Consider the following 20,341-nt stretch of genomic DNA (forward strand, 5'->3'; position numbering starts at 1 on the left):
TCTGAATTTGGTAATAAGGAGTTCATCATCTGAGCCACAGTCAGCTACTACTATAAAAATCAGAATATTTTAGTATAGAATGTGTTTATATATGTTTTTGCACAAAGTAAACATCCAGGGTTGTATGTTGACCTAAGGAAAGACATTTCTACCACTCTGGTGAAATGAGAGAGATTAAAGGACTTACCCAATGTCACACATCATTTAGTATTAAAGCCAGAAGCCACCTGACTTTATAAATGATGAAAGATCTTTACATTTCACCTTTGCATTTCACTACTCTCACTTGCAAAGTTAGTTCGTTCTTGATTACACCAATTCAGTGTAAACTGAAAAACAATTAGTATCAATGAAGTTAAGAAATATTAATATAGATTTTATAAACAGAGTAGCTTATTAATCCATTTCACAGCTGTAAAATGGATTCTCTTTCCCAGAAAACCTTATTTGTATAAGCAAAGTACTATATGCAGGCTTTTATCACTTTCACTTTTCACATTCATGCATTGGAGAAGGAAATGGCAACCCACTCCAGTGTTCTTGCCTGGAGAATCCTAGGGACGGGGGAGCCCAGTGGGCTCCCCTCTATGGGGTCGCACAGAGTCAGACACGACTGAAGCGACTTAGCAGCAGCAGCGGCAGCAGCTGGCATTACTTATAGTTACTGACTACTGAAGCAAATAGGAATAATTTTTCAGCTAAAGAGTGACATCTTGTGACATTTTTCACTAATTACAATGAAAAGTCTGTTACTGAAAAGTCCTAATTATTAAGGGAGATAGATATCTGAGACCACTCTTCCTGTCAGAAACATTGCCTGACGAACAGACGGGGCACATAGATGTGCTCTGCCATGTTAGAAAGGGGTAATTTCTTGTAAATTGTCATTAAATACACAAAACACAAAATTTAACAATTTAAACCATTTCAAGTGTACAATTCAGTGACATTAGGTACATTCACACTGTTGTGCAACCATCACCACCATCCAGCTCCAGGACTTTTTTCTTCTTCCAAAACTGAAATTCTGTACCCATTAAATGCTGACTCCTCATTCCTCCCTTCCTCCTCCCCCTGCAACCTTCATTCTCCTTTCTGTCTCCATGAATTCACTACTCTAGGTACTTCATGCAAGTGGAATCATACAGCATTTGTCCTTTAGTTTGTTGGGTTTTGTTTTTATTTTGGCTCTGCTGGGTCTTCATTGTGGCATGCGGGCTTCTCTAGTTGTGGCTAGAGGCATTTGTCCTTTTGTGACTAGCATATTTCACTTAGTCTGACTTCTTTAGGTTTCATCGACGTAGTAGCGTGTGTCAAGATTTCCTTCCTTTTTAAGGCTGAATAATATTCCATCATATGTATAATCCACATTTTGCTCATGCATTCATCAGCTGATGGACACTTTGGTTGCTTCTACCTTTTTGCTATTGTGAATAATGCTCCTATGAATATGTGTGTACAAATATTTGTCTGAATTTCTACTTTCAGTTCTTTTGGTCATCTACCCAGAAGTGGAATTCCTGGATCATAGGTTAAATTTTTTTTTTTTTTTTAGCTTTTTTAGGAAACTCTGAACTGTTTCCTATAGTGGCTGCACCATTTTACATTCCAACCAACAGGGCACAAGGGTCCCAATTTCTCCAAAATCTTTTCCAATATTTGTTATTTACTTTTTTTTGTTTGTTATCTTGTGTGTGTTTGCATGTGTGTTTTATAATAGCCACTCTGCTGGGAGTGAAGTAATTTTAATTTACATTTCTCTGATGATTAGTGATGTTGAGCATCTTCCCATGTGCTTCTTGGCCATCTGTGTGTATCTTCTTTGTAGAAATGTCTATTCAAATCCTTTGTTTCTCAATCAGATTGTTTTTTGTTGTTATTGAGTTGTAGAAGTTCCTTATGTATTCTAGATATTAACCTCTTATAGATACACTATGCAGATATTTTCTCCCATTTTGTGGCTTGCATTTTTACTCTGTTCATAGTATCCTTTGATACATAAAAGGGATTTTTAAGCAGATTAATCTCAAAACTATAATGTTGAGCAAATGAAGCCAAACACAAAAGAGCCCATATTAAAAGTGAAAGTTGCTCAGTCGTGTCTGACTCTTTGTGACACCATGGACTACACAGTCCATGGAATTCTCCAGGTTAGAATACTGGAGTGGGTAGCCTTTGCCTTCTCCAGGGGATCTTCCCAACCCAGGGATCGAACCCATGTTTCCCAAATTGCAGGCACATTCTTTACCAGCTGAGCCACCATGTCTATTTTAAGTTCTGCATCTATATAAATTTCAAGAACAAGCAAAACTAATCAATGGTGGAAAAAGATCCGAACAGGGCTGTCTCTAGGGCATGAGTGAGGCTTGTATTGACCAGGAAGGGATTAAAAAAAAAAACTTCTGGGGTTTTGGCAATACACTATATCTTGATAGAGGCTTGGGTTACATTTAAGATTTGTATATTTCATTGTATGATAAATTTACCAAAGAACAACCCCAAGCTTCTAAACAGTTATTAAACCCAAATTGTTTATATCCATGCTGAAGGGTTTAGGGGTGAAATATATTTGCAACTTATTTTCAAACATGTAAAAAATTAATATGGATGATATGAATAGACAGAAATGAGTATTAGAGTTATATGAGAAAAAAATATAGTAAAATATTAATTGTAGAATCTAGGTGGCAGTTATATGAGTGTTGACTGCATAATTTTCTTCAACTTTTCTGTATTTTTAAAAAAATTCCATGATAAATGTTGGAGAAAATAGAAATAGGAAATAAAACTATTTTGAAATTACCATTAAAACTATCATTCCTATAGTTAAAATTAATGTATATTAGTATCTTTTCAGATTTGTGTTACATGATTTTTTAAAGGAAACAAAGGTCATGTAATTCTTACATTTCCATTACCCTTCACAAATTTCATTTTGCTCCCCACCCTACTTCCACCCAGGGGTAATCAGCATTTTATCATAAGTTTGGAGTGTATTCTTACAATCCACTTGTAAAAATTTTATACTTGTCTATGCATGTATGTAAAACTAATGTCAAGTACAGTCATTGTGTCTTCATTTATAATAATGAAAAATTGGAAAAACCTAAATGTCAATCAGTGGAGAAATGAATAAGCTATGGGTTTTTATATGATGCAATCAATCTTGGAAACAATGTTAAGTAATGAAAGCAAGCTTATAAATTATACTTTTATTGTTAATGGATATACATATATGTGGCAAATTTACAAAAACATGGGCAGGAAGTACACACACGAACTTTAGAGTAACAGTCATTTCTGGGAAGGTAGGGAGGGGAACGTGATTAGAAAGGAGTAAAAGACCTCAGTCACACCTTTAGTTTCTTGAAAATTTATTTGACGCAAATATGGTAAAATATTAACATTTGTTCAACTTGAGCAGTGTGTACATATGGGGATTTATTTGCTGTATTTTTCTGTATGTTGGAAATAATTCATAATTTGAAAATACAGTGTAGCTTTGTAAATATAGTTTTTAGAATTTATAGAAATCATATGATAGATTGTTCTGCAGCATGCTTTTTAAAATTCAGCTTATGGTTTTAAGCTTTGTCCATATTGGTATATGCAGATCTGGTTATCTAATTGCTGTTCTTGGTATCCAGTCATACAACTATATCACATGCAATTTAGCCATCACTCTGCTGATGGACATTTAGGTCATTTCCATGAATATTATTATCAATACAGTTTTATGCAACAGACTCTGCTTACTGTAAATCTTTCTTGACAAAATGTACAGGCTGTATTAGGAGGATGAAGAAAGAAAAGAAGCAGAGGAGATTCTTGGAAGCAGCATATGTGTCCCTCAAAAGTCAAAACAATTGCCTGGTGATAATTAATGAGACGTTCAAAGCACATTAGCTTTCCAAATGATTTGGATACCACTCTGCAAAGTATGGGCTTCCCAGGTGGCGCTCGTGCCAGTGCAGGAGACATAGGAGATGAGGGTTCGATCCCTAAGTTGGGAAGATCCCCTGGAGGAGGGTATGGCAACTGGTATTCTTGCCTGGAGAATCCCATGGACAGAGGAGCCTGACGGGCTACAGTCCATAGGATTGCAAAGAGTTGGGACACGACTGAAGTGATTTAGAACACAGGTTTTCTGAATAAATAACGCTGCAGTGAACAAGATCTTGTGTACAGGAGTGTTCCCTAGAGTGGTGATCTTTAAACTGCCGTGTGTGTACTCCTGAGAATACTGAAAACTTTTCAAGAAGTTTTTAGGCCTAAGTTGATATTTTTAAAACTCACTTTCAAGATCTTCAACCTCCATATGTGTGCTTTCCTCCATATGTTTATTTCGAGCAGTCCTGGGTCTAGGCCTGTGGTTGGATGCAGGTTGTCACTTTCCACCTCCATTCACAATTGCTCTTCTCTCACTTGACTACAGAAAGGCATAGTTCTCATCCATATCACCTTTCATTTGCTATTTTATGCATAAAATTTAGTATTTATGTGTTTTACATATTAAATTTTTATTTTGAAAATTTAACCTATTAATCTATCTAAAATATATTTTTGTTTTTAGCATGAGACAACAATGTAATTGTAAATCTAATGACTTTGACATAATAGTCTAAATAATACAACTGGACACTTTATACTCTAATATTCATATCAAAGTCTCTTTGATCATATGGGAAGTATAACGTTTATGGAAGTATCATTCCACTATCTTCCTAGAATTCCCTGAAGTCATGGTGGCCATATAAGACAGTTCTGGTCATGAGATATAATTCTATTAAGAATTGGTGGAAGCTTTCTGCTTTCTTGAAGCAAGCACCCCTCCGTTTCCCTCTTCTCTTTGGATGTATGACACCTGGTAGCAAAGGAGCCATCTTTCCAGCTCATCTTTCCAGAAGAGCTGTTATCTCAGGGGAAGCTGACTCCACTGTCATCTCCTGGATGGTCTAAGGATAACTCCGTCCCCGTTGCCAGAGGTTGGTTTAGTTTCAGGTACGACACAATTCTGTATGCTTTGTCCATGTTTGCAGTCAGCTTCTGGGAAAGTTTTTCCCTGATCTTAAAAGAGATTCAAGGAAAGCCAGTCTTCCTCCCCCTTCCCTTGGATACTTTTCTTTTGCAATATACAAGTTTTACAGTTTAGTCAGTTCAAGTTTATGTTTTTGTTTTTTTTTTTTCCTGATTGTTAAGTATTTTTTGTGCATTAAGAAATCCTTTTCTGCCTTAAGTTAAAAATATTCAACATAGCCTCCTAATAGTTTCCAAGCTGTGCTTTCAATTTCAGAACTTTAATCCATCTAAGATTTATTTGGGGATATGATAATGAAGTAGGGGTTTGATTTTCCCCTCCACATGGAGAGCCAATGGTCCAGCATTCTTTATTTAATAGTTCTTTTGCCTTTGATCTTCGAAGCCACCTTTCTGGTGATTAAAAAAAAAAAAAATAGCTAAAATTTATTTACCACTTATTATTTTTTAAGCATATCACGTATCAACTCATTTGATCCTTACAACTACTTTATAAAGTACAGGTTCATGATCCATTATTTACAATTGTGGAATTGAAAAACGCATGAACATGATACTTTAAAAAAATTCATTTGGGAGCAAAACCTGACCTAAACTTCCATGCAGCTATTTATTTATTTATGTTGTTGTTTTTTAAAGATATTTTCTATTTATTTACATTTTGGCTGTTCCTTATGGCATGTGAGATGTGAGATTTTAGTTCCCCATGGAACCCATGCCCTCTGCATTGGAAGCACAGGGTCTTACCCACTGGCCCACCAGGAAAGTCCCTGCCATGCAGTTATATAGAGTCTCTTCTTTAGTCCTCTTAGTATGGCTATTCATACATTTTGCTGCAGAACTGTAAATGTACTTGACTATTGGGTGTGGCCCTAGAAGCTTTTGGGGTGTGACAAGGTATATGCATTAGATTACTTTTCAAAATCTAAAACATTCTAAATTCAGAAAACCGTTTAACCAAGGTCTCAGATAAAGGTTGTGTTGTTGTTGTTGTTTAGTCGCTGCTAAGTCATGTTTTTTTGCAACCCTGTGGACTTGTAGCCCACCAGGTTCCTCTGTCCATGGGTTTCCCAGGCAAGATAATGGAGTGGGTTGCCATTTCCTTTTCTAGGGGATCTTCCCGACCCAGGGATCGAACCTGCAACTCCTGCCTTGGAACACGGATTCTTTACCACTGAGCTACCAAACCCCAAAGGTTGTGTACTAGTACTATTTTTATCCCCATTTCACAGCTGAGGAAATTGAGACATAGAATTTAAGTCATTTGCTTAAGGTTGCATAGTTAACAAAAAGTTTACTCAATGGAGTTAATAACATTTTTGAGTGCTTAAAGTTATAGTCACTTGTGAACTCTGGGAGATGGTGATGGACAGGGAGGCCTGGCGTGCTGCGATTCATGGGGTCGCAAAGAGTCGGACACGACTGAGTGACTGAACTGAACTGAACTGAACTAAATGCTTTATATTCATTATTTCCTTTAAACCTTGGCCAATAACCTCAGATATTGGCAGATGACACCACCCTTATGGCAGAGAGTGAAGAAGAAGTAAAGAGCCTCTTGATGAGCGTGAAAGAGGAGAGTGAAAAAGTTGGCTTAAAGCTCAACATTCAGAAAACGAAGATCATGGCATCCAGTCCCATCACTTCATGGCAAATAGATGGGAAAACAGTGGAAACAGTGTCACTGCAGACTGCATCCATGAAATTAAAAGACGCTTACTCCTTGGAAGGAAAGTTATGACCAACCTAGACAGCATATTAAAAAGCAGAGACATTGCTTTGCCAACAAAGGTCCATCTAGTCAAGGCTATGGTTTTTCAAGTAGTCATGCATGGATGTGAGAGTTGGACCATAAAGAAATCTGAGCTCTGAAGAATTGATGCTTTTGAACTGTGGTGTTGGAGAAGACTCTTGAGAGTCCCTTGGACTGCAAGGAGATCCAACCAGTCCATCCTAAAGGACTGATGTTGAAGCTGAAACTCCAATACTTTGGCCACCTGATGTGAAGAACTAACTCATTTGAAAAGACCCTGATGTTGGGAAAAACTGAAGGCAGGAGGAGAAGGGGACGACAGAGGATGAGATGGTTGGATGGCATCACTGACTCAATGAACATGAGTTTGAGTGGACTCTGGGAGTTGGTGATGGACAGGGAGGCCTGGCGTGCTGCTGTCCATGGGGTCGCAAGGAATCAGACACGACTGAGTGACTGAACTGAACAACCCTATAAGGTGCTATTATTGTCCCCATTTTCCAGAAGAAGCAGTTGAAGCTTAGAAGGTTATACAACTTCCCTGGATACACAACTATTAATTGTGGTGAGGAAGGATTTAAAAACAAGCTATTCTGACTTCAATATATTTATTACACTATGCCTTACCAGTCTGTAACACGTTTAGAACTACATATCGTATCTAATTACCTCTTGGATATTAAAGAGTAAGGGTTTTTTTTTTAATGCGTATTAGATCATTTTACTCCCATGCTTAAAACCCTCCTATGACTTCTATTGATTTCAAATGCATGCAGCAGTAATTGGCAACTTGAGCGCGCAGTAGCTGGAAGCAAGATCTTAGTTTCCCAGACTGGGAGTCCTAACCACTGGACCACAGAGGCCAGCAGTTAGGGCTAGAGCCCCTAGTCCTTGCCTGCCTAATAAAGAATGAATTCAGGCAAGAAGGCAGAAGATAAAGAGTAAGTAAAAAGTTTATTTGAAAAGAAATGTATGGGCAAACTCAGATTCGTGCCTTTGGGAAGTTTAAATCCTTTAGGGGACAGTTTTCCAGGTCTTGGTCTTCCTTCAGGCCAATCATCTTGCTTTGTTCCCCCACCCCCCATGGGTTAATCTGTCTCAGGACCTTCCCCTGAGGTGTGCACGCACCCCTCAACCAAGATGGTCCTCAAAGTGTAGGCTTCTGGGAGGAGCAAGACTCATTATGGCCTGGAATTATCCCCTGACTTTTGACCCCAGTGAGCCTTTCTGCACATATGTAGTGTCTCCCTTGTCCCCAAAATAGGGGAATGGAGATCCCTTAATCCTTTACTCAAACAGGGTTTTGTCCTTGTTTGTCCTTGCCATGGGCTGAATGAAGCACAAGCTGGAATCAAGATTGCCAGAAATATCAATAACCTCAGATATGCAGATGACACAACCCTTAGGGCAGAAAGCAAAGAACTAAAGAGCCTCTTGATGAAAGTTAAAGAGGAGAGTGAAAAAGCTGGCTTAAAACAACAAAAAACTAAGATCATGGCATCCAGTCCCATCACTTCATGGCAAATGGGGAAACAATGGAAACAGTGACAGACTTTATTTTCTTGGACTTCAAAATCACTGCAGATGGTGACTGATCCATGAAATTAAAAGACGCTTGCTCCTTCGAAGAAGGCTGACTAACCTAGACAGCATACTAAAAAGCAGAGAAATTACTTTGCTGACAAAGGTCCATATAGTCAAAGCTACGGTTTTTCCAATAGTCATGTATGGATGTGAGAGTTGGACTATAAAGAAAGCCGAGCACCAAAGAATTGAGGCTTTTGAACTGTGGTGTTGGAGAAGACTCTTGAGAGTCCCTTGGACTGCAAGATCAAACCAGTCAATCCTGAAGGAAATCAGTTCTGAATATTCATTGGAAGGACTGTTGCTGAAGCTAAAGTTCCAGTACTTTGGCCACTTGATGTGAAGAACTGACTCCTTGGAAAAGACCCTGATGCTGGGAAAGATTGAAGGCAGGAGGAGAAGGGGACGACAGAGGATGAGATGGTTGAATGGCATCACCAACTCGAGGGACGTGAGTTTGAGCAAGCTCCGGGAGGTGTTGATGGACACGGAAGCCTGGCTTGCTGCAGTCCATGGGGTCACAGAGTTGGACACAACTGAGCGACTGAACTGAACTGTCCTTGCCATGATTATTACCTTGACTATTGCCACGACTTGGCTCAGAGGTTAAAGCATCTGCCTGGAATGTGGGAGACCCGGGTTCGACCCCTGGGTCAGGAAGATGCCCTGGAGAAGGAAATGGCAACCCACTCCAGTACTCTTGCCTGGAGAATCCCATGGAGGGAGGAGCCTGGTGTGCTACAGTCCATGGGGTCGCAAAGAGTAGGACACGACTGAGCTACTTCACTTCACTTTAATTGCCACGACTATTACCTTGAGGTATTTACAAGAGAGAAAGACTGGTTATTTATCCTGTTTCTGTTGTTACTTCCATTTTGGAGGGCAAAGAAGAGGCTGATTGTAAATTCCTCAACTAGAGCCCCTCTATCTTGTCTCAGGAAATGTAAAGAAGAGGCTAGTTTTAAGTATCCAGTCTGAAACCCACTTCTTCGTATCCCATGAGATGCAAACAGGAGGCCAGTTGTAAATGTCTAACCTGGGCCTTTCTACCTCCTACTTCACTACTGCTAGACAAAAATCCAAATTCCTTACAATGGCGCCTTTCTACCTCTCCCATCTTGTTCTCCAAGATAGCCAGCTTCTTTTAGGTTTTTACCTGAGGTGTATCCCCTACCTGGAAGACTCCCTCCTGTTAGTCAGGCCTCAGATTAAGCTCCTCCTTGGTTTTTCCCTAATTACCCAGTTTGGAGTCTCTAATCATGCTCTCTATCCTATCATTCTGTTTTACATAGCATATAAACATGATATTTTCTCATTTACTTGTTCACTCTCTTTCCTTCCATTAGAATGTAAGTTCAACTACAGTGGGCACCTTATCTGTTTTGGTTTCTTGTGAAGTCCTAATCTCTAGTATAGAGTTTAGCATGTGGTAGGTACTTAATTTTGGCTGAATAAATTAATGTAGTGTATGATCAGTAAATGTACCTGCTTGTTAGTTTCAGTGGTGGTAGATGAACTGAGAAGGCAGGTGGGAGGAGCTGGTGAAATATGAAGGCATTTAAACATCAGTTTTTGCCTAATAGTATAAATAGTGCCTAACAGTGTTTGGCATAGAACAGGGGCCAAATTAGTATTTGTTTAAGAATGAACAGTATATATTACTAGTAGCTTGGCTCTTGGGCAAATTTCTTAATCTTCCTGAGCTTAGTTTTCTAACCTATAAAATGAAGATTAAAACTTACTTTACAGGATTAGCCTACAAATTATATGAGATAATGCATGCCAAATGTATAGCACATAGGTTTTTAAATTTCTTTCCCTTTACACTTTATAAACTCTTGGAAGCTCTTCTAGCCGCATGACCTCATTTTATTTCTATAGTACTTCTCATTAGTCTTTATTTTATGGATGAAAAAGACTCAGGGGCTGAGGCAAAGCTTCTTCAGGTAATGACAAGCCAATGGACAAGTTTTATAAGCAGAGGAGTGACTCGATGAAAGCAGTGTTTCTTGAAGATTCATCTGCTGGAGGCCTTTAAGATGGGCTCAATTGAAGAAGCTGGAGAAATATTACTTTGACTACTATCATAAAAATCAAGTTTAAGGTGATAAGGGCATGCACTAGGTGACAGAGAACGTTTGAAAACCTAACAAATTAAGAGACTGAACAGCTAGCTACACAGCAAAAAAGACACAAACGGCTGACAGTTCTCAAACACGGTTGAGAAAATGATGTTACCAACAACCTAAACAATTAAGATACCAAACTTTGCAAAATGGTTGGCAGTTCTTCCCTCTAATACCTATGCAGAACATACGGCGGTTACATGGCAAACATTTGAGCTGTGTCTTCACTGCCGTTGCACACCTTTGTGGATTTCACCCTCCCACTGGGATCGCCATCTGGACTAGAGCATCTTATGGACCTGTGGATTCTGTTTTCTCTACGAGCAGTCTGGTGAGATGAGAATCGGGGCGATGAAGAAGTAGAAGTAAAGGTTTTGAACTCTGAGAGTCTCGGCTAGATCGACTTTTTTCTTTCTATAAAAATGAAGTCCTTGAAGACTTAACGACCCCCTCCGGAAGAGCACAAACAGCCTTTTGGCAGCTCGTGCCGCCAGGCCGCAGCGGCTCGTACTCCTTCGGCTCAACAGCAGAGCGGAGCACCACGCGGTGAGCTGACGTCACTTCCGGCGCGCTGACGCTCAGTCCGGCGTGCCGACGCCTGCGTCAGCAAAGAGCGGGGCTGGGGGCCCCCGGTTTGAAGTCGTGCGGGTCGGAGCACTGCCGCCTCCGCCGCTGTCTGAGACCCCCTGCTTCCGGGCCGCGGCGGGGAAGAGCTCGGGTAGGCGGCAGGGCAGATGCCCGAGGGCCCGCGCCGGGACGTTCCGCGCCGCACCGGCCGCTCCCCTCTGTTCCGCGGCCTGGGCCTGCGTCGCTCAGCTCTCTGGAAACTAGCGCCTCGGCTGCGCGGCTCGTCGCTCGCGGGGAGCTCCGAACCGCCGGCGCCCGGCCATGGCGGTCTCCAGGTGGGTCTAATTCCTCCAGAGCTAACAGGAGGTTCCCATTGTCACTGGGCTCGGGCTCCTTCCTGCCTAGACTCCGCAGTTCGCCCCTCAGTCAGCGGGGCTTTGGACTCGGGTTACTCCACGTAAGTAACCCGTGGAGGAATGTCTTTTTCTTGCTGAATAGACCGTTTGGCACGTTAGAGCTAGTTTTTCTCTTTCCTCACCATGTTTCTGTTCTCTGGTTTCTCTTCCCTCTTTCAGTGCTAGGAGAATCTTTTCGCTTTCTTAGTATTCTAAGGCCGATCCCTAACCTCCATTTCACGGGAAAACTTGGTAGTAACTGACGAAGTCGGGGAGACTTTGAGTTACAGTTATCTAAGTGACCTTCTAATTATGTTAAAATTTGTGTTTACGGCTCTAGGGATATGTTTTTCCTGAGTGCTTCTTTCTTACATTATAATTTTTCGTTTTGTTTGGCAGTACACATTCAGTCGTCAGCTTTGTAATCTTTAGCAAATTATTGTATTAGTATCATCTTCTTTAACCAAGGCGTGAAAGATGTATCACGAATCTTAAATTATTTTAAAGTGATGGCCCCTCGTTAGGAAAGTATAGGAGACTATAGGGAGACCAGCAAGACATTTCTTTGTATGGGTAGCAGGAAAGTCTTTTTCTCCAATATGAGAGACTGGGGTGGGGAGTACATTTTGTCAGAACCTTGACGTTAGTGGACATTGATACGTGTAAGTAGGGGGTAGCCCCTCTGATAGAAGACAGAAGGGTTCACCAAGTTTGTTAGTTTTCATGAGAAATGGGTCCTTCTACCATATAGACTGAAAGGGAAAAATGATGACAGTTCAGAAAACATAGTTTTTGTTCATTTTTCAGAGTTAATTGAACAGATTCCTATTTTGCAAGCAAAAGGATAACCCATACCTCATAGATTCCCTAGATAACTGATGAGAAAGTGTGTGGGAGAAACCCAATACAGTTGAGTGTGAGGGGTTGTGAGGTACCTGTAATAGGGGGCATCTAATTTTTATTTCATAGATTATTTGATTCCATTCAGTGTGAGGAAATTCTTATTTTGTGATGTATAAAATAGAGAAAAAAATGAAAGTTTAAAGAGCACCTAATCTGCTTGACTAATGCAAATCTATTTACAGAAGTTTAGGGCACCTACATTTCTGAATGAAATGAGTTTTCAAAGCAGCTGCTTTTTGTACTTGACATTGGATTTCAAAGGGTGGTGCTCTTTTTTTCTGTAGATCTTTTTAATTTAGCTTGCCAGAATTCTGTTAAATTCTACTTTAAAAAGAAAACTTGTCATGGTTTTATAAAAGAGCTAGTCCTGGGCTTATTTTGATAATACAGTAGGTTCATGGAAAACACTTTTGAGACACTTTCTGATTTGGGGATACTACCAGTCCTTGACTTTTTCATAAGAGGATTCACTTTGAATAACGGACTTTAATTTTAAACTGACCTTTGCCATGCACTGAGCACACGTTTATGAACTAAATTTCCTTTCTCTTCTTGGTGTGAAATACAGACTCATTTGAGCTTCCCTCATGGCTCAGACAGTAAAGAGTCTGCTTACAATGCAGGAGACCTGGGTTTGATCCCTGAGTTGAGAAGATCCTCTGGAAGAGGGCATGGCAATGCATTCCAGTATTCTTGCCTGCAGAATCCCCATGGATACAAGGTGCCTGGCGGACAATAGTCCATGGGTCGCAAAGAGTCGGACATGAATAACCACATATACATACAGACTCATTTTCATATTTTATTGTAGAATAGGTTGAAAATGGTTGAAGAGATAAAAATCATTTGCGAGAATCAAATCTAAAATATTTTTTGCACTGTTTGTATCAGTGTGTGACTGAAAAGAAATGGTAATGTTTTTATAACCTTTAAATATTTCCAATAGGAGGGAAATGTTAAGTTCAGAAATCCAGATCCAAAGATCCAGGAATAATATTTGACTTTGCCCTCCCTTCCTTTCCCCCAGTCTAGCCAGTCCCCAGATCCAATCTTGTCAGTTCTACCTTTCTAATCTTCTCTGGCCAATCTTTTCTTCCCACGCCATTTATCAGAGTCCTACTCCATACCACCATCATCTCTAATCCAAGACACCTGTCACAGCAGCCATTCTGCTCTTCCTGCCTCCATTGGTGTCTCTTTCTAATTTATTCTTTGCTTCTTTGCTAATGTTAATTTTAATGTAGCCTTTTTTTTTTTTTTTCTGTTTAAAACCTTTTCGTTTTCTGTTGCCTTAAGATAAAGGACAGAATTTGTAACAAACACATCTTACCAGATCATTTGTGATCTGGTTCCTGCTTTACCATTTTAAGCGTTATCTTGTCAAGTTGTTTGAGTCTCTCTCTCTCTCCCTCTTCAATCTGAATCTTTGTTCTTTTTCACCTCCTAGTCTCTAAAACATTAATTCCTATCTTAATCTCTGGAACATTAATTCCTACCTTCTCCTCCTACCCAACCTTAGTTTTTAGATCTAAACCCTAAGCCTATACATGTGTCACTTTGGGAAGCCTTCTCTGGTATTACTTCATCTCAGCTGGTGAGATACTGTCTTGCCAGTCATATTTATCATACTTTGTGATTGTTTAATTGTTCGCTTTCTTGCTTGACTTAACATCAGCTCTGTGAGAGAAGTGAATGTCTTTACTCCTTCTTTCCCCAGGAGAGTGCCTTTTCTCATAGGTGCTCAATACACTTTTTAAAAAATGGGTGATTGTTTTCTTGTTTAATTCCTGTCATGATTTTTCTGTAACTTTTGTAGAGTATTTCTGGTGTTTTTCAGGAAGTGCTTCTGAGTTTTACAGATTTCCCTAAGAGAGAAAAACTTTCATTATAGTTTTGAATATTGACCAGAATTATAATTTAAAAAACAATAAATATCGTCAGAACTAGTTTTATAAATTTATAGTCTAGTACAATTCTGTGATAGCATGGTCTTTTATAATGCAAATTGGATATAATGTAACTGCATTTTCTGTACTCAAAATTTTTAGACTCCACTTAGTTTTTTAAAAATTATTATTCATTTTGTTTTTGGCTGCATAGGATCTTCGTTGCTGCAAGCAGCCTTTCTCTAGTTGTGGTGTGCAGGCTTCTTATTGCAGTGGCTTCTCTTGTTGCGGCCCACGTGCTTAGATGGCTCCAAGGTATCTGGAATCTTCCCAGACCCAAGATGGAACTCGTGTCCTCAGTATTGGCAGTCAGATTCATAACTGCTGGACCACCAGGGAAGTCCCACACATAGCCTTTATAAAGGCTTAGTTTTAATGTAGTACTTTGAATTATAAGAATGTAGCAAATGGTAAAATGTATGGTCAACTCTTGATCCCCTATGGGTGAGTTAAATCTTGCCACAAACACCTACCCCACCCCTCAAAAAACCCTACAAATCTTTGTGACTCTAAAATTGCAAATACAATGATAGCATTTGAAGTTCTCCCATAAAATGCAGTGAAATACTACTAAAAATGTATGACTCTTTTAGACCCCTAGTAAAAGAGTATACACATGTGAAAGAACAATGTTGCCCTTAATAAGTGAATGCTGGAAAGTCAGCCAGACTCACTCACTAGCTACTTGACTTGCTCTGGTAACATCAATCTCAGCAAAAAAAAAAAAAAAAAAAAAAAACCAACAAATTAGTATATATTACAGGCTTTCAGTGTTGTTTGCAAGCAATTTAAATCATAATTATTAAATATTTGAATACTGTGTTGTTTTGTAAGCCTTTCTCCCTGTATCATCTGTCACTAATTGAAGCTGAGCCACCAACAGTAAAGGTAATGTTAGAGGTATTGTTAAAAGTTATGTTCATTACAGAAGGTGGTGGGTGAATCTGTAACAATGTTGGGTTCCACGGCTTAATTTTTTAAAAGATTATTTTTGATACCTTTGCCTGTTTATACCACAGTTGGTTGTTGTTATGCATCGATTAGCTATTATGAATTTAGTGTTTCCTTGATCATATACAGAGAATGTAAAAATATAATTTACAGAATTTTCCATCAGTGATCTTTGCTATAAAGGTCATGTCTAATAGTTACGACTTGACTGTTTTAGAAGCCATACCTTAAGTCTGTGACGCACATCTTTGGAGTTTAAAAATGATGCTGTGTTCAGAAAAGATTCTGAACATACCCTCTTATGGAAGAAACAAATTGCTACATGTGAGCAGAACTTTGCTATGTTGTGTTAATGCTTTGTCAGCACTGCTGATGCTTCAGAGAAACATTGTTTCAGTGACCTTTTCTGCACAGTAAAGGGAAGTTTCTTCATGTGGGGGCTCCTTGCTCTTGACAGGGAAAATGATCTTACCTGTGGGAGAGCACAGGTGTTTTTTGTTTGTTAGGCCTATTCCTCCATTATTACTAATTTCTATCCATTATGAGATTGACAGAAGACACTGTTGTAAATTGTAATATATTGAATATTTTGTACTTTAAAAATGGGGACCAAAAGCTAGAAAAGGTAGAGGAGGCATTACATAAGTGTCTCCATTTTAATCCCTTTGGTTAAATTCCTCCCTGTTTCTTTAGTCTGTTTCTCAAAGTAGTATCCACCTAATAATTCACCATTTTAACCATTTTAAAATGTGCACTTTCAAATGAAGTTTTAATCCACTAAACATTTTTTTTCCCCTGAAAAATCTAGATTTTTATGTTTAAGATAAAGTCATACAAGAGGCAGAGGTTAGGGGAAAAAAAGTGTCCTGAAGGAAATAACGCACCTTGGCTGTCCTTTTCAGCACTCATTTAACAAGTATTTACAGAGTGCTTTCTGTGTTCCAGGTGCTGGAGATACAGCAGAGAATAAAAATGGATTTCCCATTCTCATGGAGTTCCTGTACTGGGGTGGGGCCGTGGGGGGGCGGGAATGTAAATAACACACACCTGCCCTCGCATCTGGCTTTGGTGTTGTTTCACTTCTTCATGTCTGTTCTCAGTGTTCTTTGTGGCATTTCAAATTAATCTACTTTCTTCTAGCATTAACATAGTTTCAAATAACCCACAGTAGGAACTTGAAGGCATACATTTTAAAACATAAGTCTAGGCAATTTCTTAAAAGACATTTCTTTTGATCATAACTTGCTTGCTTAATAATGTTATGTAGGACTAAGCACAGTGTTGATACCAGATATTTATGTTCTTATTCCCTAAGTAACACAGAAAAGAAAAGCCTCACATAGTAAATGTAAAAAATGCATGACAAAATGGACAAACTTGACTGATGATTCCCTTTTACTTACAATTACAAAGCCATCTCTGATGTATTATTTCAGTTGACCTTCCATAATTTTTTTAGAGTGATTAAATTTATTCAGAGAATACTGAGATTGGAAATAGATTGCAAAAGTTATATTTTAAACACTTTCTTTTTCCATCCTCAAATAGCGGAAATGCAATATATATTTGTTTATTGGTGTTGAAGTAGTAGTCTAGGACATTTTTATAGTTCAGCATGCATATTATTTCTTTTTATATTCTTTTTGAATTATGATAATACAAACAGCTGAAGAGAAGTTAAATTATAGTTGCCAGCATAACCTCTACAAACTCAATGTACTTTCCTTTTTCTAACAGCCAGTTTTTTTAAACCACATTTTCTGTTTTAATTTGAAGTATAATTAATTTTTGGAGAAAGCAATGGCACCCCACTCCAGTACTCTTGCCTGGAAAATCCCATGGACGGAGGAGCCTCGTGGACTGTAGGCTGTAGTCCATGGGGTCGCTAGTAGTCGGACACGACTGAGCGACTTCACTTTCACTTTTCACTTTCATGCATTGGAGAAGGAAATGGCAACCCACTCCAGTGTTCTTGCCTGGAGAATCCCAGGGATGGGGGAGCCTGGTGGGCTGCCGTCTATGGGGTCGCACAGAGTTGGACACAACTGAGGCAACTTAGCAGCAGCAGCAGCATAGTAGTTTGTATCTGTTAATCCCACACACCTATCTTCTCATTCCCCTCTTCCCTCTAGGCAGTCTTTAGAGCAGTTTTCTGAAATCACAGGTTTATAAAATAAACATGGATCATGTCTTTTATAGTTATTTCTCTGAAGTAAAATCCAATTGAAAATGGGCCAGATTATCATCATCAATAGATTCATAACCAATTGTTGTTGTTCAGTTGCTCAGTCTTGTCCAGTTCTTTGTGACCCCATGGACTGCACCATGCCAGGCTTCCCTGTCCTTCACCATCTCCCTGAGCTTGCTCAAACTTATGTCCATTGCTCGGTGATGCCATCCAACCATCTTGTCCTCTTTTGTCCCCTTCTCCTCCTGCCTTCAATCTTTCTCAGCATCAGGGTGTTTTCTAATGAGTTGGCTCTTTGCATCAGGTGGCCAAAGTATTGGAGCTTCAGTTTCAACATCAGTCCTTCCAATGAATATTCAGGACTGATTTCCTTTAGGATTGACTGGTTTGATCTTTGCAGTCCAAGGGACTCTCAAGAGTCTTCTCCAACACTACAATTCAGAATTATCAATTCTTTGATGCTCAACCTTCTTTAGGGTCTAACTCTCACATCCATACATAACTACTGGAAAAACCATAGCGTTGACTATACAGACTTTTGTTTCAAAATGATGTCTCTGCTTTTTAATACACTGTCTAGGTTTGTCATAGATTTTCTTGCAAGGAGCAAGCGTCTTTTAATTTCATGGCTGCAGTTGCCATCTGCAGTGATTTTGGAGCCCAAGAAAATAAATGTGTCACTGTTTCCATTGTTTTCCCATCTATTTGCCATGAAATGATGAGACCAGATGCCATGATTGTTGTTTTTTAATATCATCAGTGGATACTGTCAAATGTAATTGCACCATGTTTTATTTAATTTATTCTTCTACAGTCTCTGGTATCTTCTGTTCCGCTTGCCATCTATTACCTCCTTTCCTCCATTTGTCTATCCTTTGGAGAATGAAGGGTAGCATTTTTTTTACTGTTAGCTGTTATGCTACATAAGCTTTAGCCAAAAGAAGTATTGTGGTAAGTACTGTGTTCCTCAGTCAGCTCTTCTTTTAACTTTCTTTTTCTTTTGATCACCTGGCTTCCTTCAAACCTCTCCTTCATCAAGGGCCCTGTCTGCCCTCCAGCATAATACTGTCTCTGTCTCATACCCTTTCCCTCTCCCCTACCTGTTCATTAAACCAGTCTTTTCCTTTGTGTCCTGACCCGTGCTTACCCTGCTTGCCTCATAGTTGGCTATCCTGGTGTAATAGGTCACATTGCCCTCTTGTGAGATCCCGGTCTGCTCATCCCTTTGTTGTTCCTTTTGTGTGGCATCTAATCTGTTATCCTGGAGAGAAGAATGAAAAAGTCCAAAAGGGGCTTTGAGTCAAGAGCACCAAAGAAGCATTCTTGTGTCTCCATTCTTCTATTCAGGGAGTCATATCTGACTTTCACAAGGTGGGAGAGGTGAGAATAGACAGGTCTGGAATTGGATGAGAGGATGAGCTGATCTACCCTCAGGGCAGTTGACTGGTGAGGGAGCGGAGGTGACATGACATGGTGTTGGGGTATAAGGCTTTGAAGAAAGGAGAGGCAGAAGGAACTGTGTGGTTGTGAGGCAAATTCAGCATTAAGTTAGAGGAGTAGAAGGTCTTTGGGCAGGAGTATGTGTCCACAGAGGACTCAAGGAAGGTTTAGGAAGGGTAGAAATTATTGAAGGAATACAGTGCCTACTGCCCAGTTGTTTTCAGCATGCTCTTTGCAGCAGCCATAACTGCCTGATGTTCAGATTGCTAAAGTACTGCTGTACTCATCTTTTTACTTACTGAAACGTTGCTTTAGCATCACTTCTGTTATTTTTATAACTTGTTTTTGTGTAGTATAGCTATGACAGATTAAGGATATTTCTCAAAGGAAGCAAAAAAATATATAGTACTCTCTTTGTTTAAAAATGGTGCTTCAACCTGTCCCTAAGAAACTTGAATTTTTCTTTATCTATAATTTTAATTACAGTAAATACCAGGTACTCAACAAATATTTGAATTCTGTGCAAAGACACTTTGCACAATATTGGGGGGGACAAAAGGAATCATTGAAGAAGGTGAAGCCTAATAAGCATAAGACAACATGTGACAAATTAATGTAAAGACACAAAAATGCATAATAAATGCCAAAATGGTTATGCAAAATGAGAATCCCTGTGGATTTTAGAAGAGGATGTAATTGTGTAGTAGTCCGTGAGATGGTGTCAAGAAAGTAAAGAACTTGAACTAAGTCTGAATGGGTGGGAGTGAGCTGAAGAATTGGACCAAGAGAAGACATTCCAAGTAGAAAAAACAGACAAAATTGTGGAAACCAAAATGGCCCTTGTTTGGGAGATACTTTCTTGTTTTTGATTACTACCTGGTAGGTAAGGGTGAGCCATTGAAAGTTTTAGAATAAGGTAATAATTTGATCACAGGGTGTTCTAGGAAGTAAACTTAGCATTGAGATCTTATGGAGTTTTGCTCATCAGGCAGTTGAAAGTTTGCACTTGAGCTCCCAGATGGGCTAGATTTGGGGATTATTTGTTCTGTGTTATAGTTTAAACAAATTACAGTTTCCTACAGGAGAAACTGATGAGAGATGGACAGCCAAGGATTGAATTTGGGAGAATGTTCTTATTAAGAGTGTTAAGAATAGGGAAACCATGGAAAGACTTAAGAGATCAGAGAAGAACAGGGTAATAGAATGTTCTGAAAACTTAGGAAGGAAAGTATTTTAAGAATGGGGTACATACTGAAATCAGATGTCACAGAAGAATCATGAAAATTGGATTTACAAAAAACAAAGCCATTGGTTTTAGAGCTTAGAAGTTCCTTGGTGACCTTCAGGTGTGCTATTTCAGTAGTAGAGAAGGATAGAAACTTGATTTATAGGGATTAAAATGTATGTGGTGAGAAGATAAAAGAAGTGATTTAAAACACTTGTTCAAGATG

General features: G+C 39.2%; 1 protein-coding gene across 2 annotated transcripts in view; it reads left to right on the plus strand.

Annotated features, from left to right (window-relative positions):
• Positions 1-10,948: 10,948 nt before the first annotated feature.
• BTAF1 (B-TFIID TATA-box binding protein associated factor 1) overlaps positions 10,949-20,341 on the plus strand; it is an 87,699-nt gene continuing 78,306 nt past the window's right edge. The window contains exon 1 of one of the 2 annotated variants that reach the window (XR_008707176.1): positions 10,949-11,402. Coding sequence is in view for 1 of the 2 variants with exons in the window: in XM_055560633.1 (XP_055416608.1) it covers positions 11,389-11,402 (14 nt within the window). In the remaining variant the exon portion in view is untranslated. The remainder of the gene's footprint in view (positions 11,403-20,341) is intronic. The other variant, XM_055560633.1, reaches the window with a different exon arrangement.

Source organism: Bubalus kerabau, chromosome 22 (assembly GCF_029407905.1).
Source record: "Bubalus kerabau isolate K-KA32 ecotype Philippines breed swamp buffalo chromosome 22, PCC_UOA_SB_1v2, whole genome shotgun sequence".
Taxonomy (NCBI): Eukaryota; Metazoa; Chordata; class Mammalia; order Artiodactyla; family Bovidae; genus Bubalus; species Bubalus kerabau.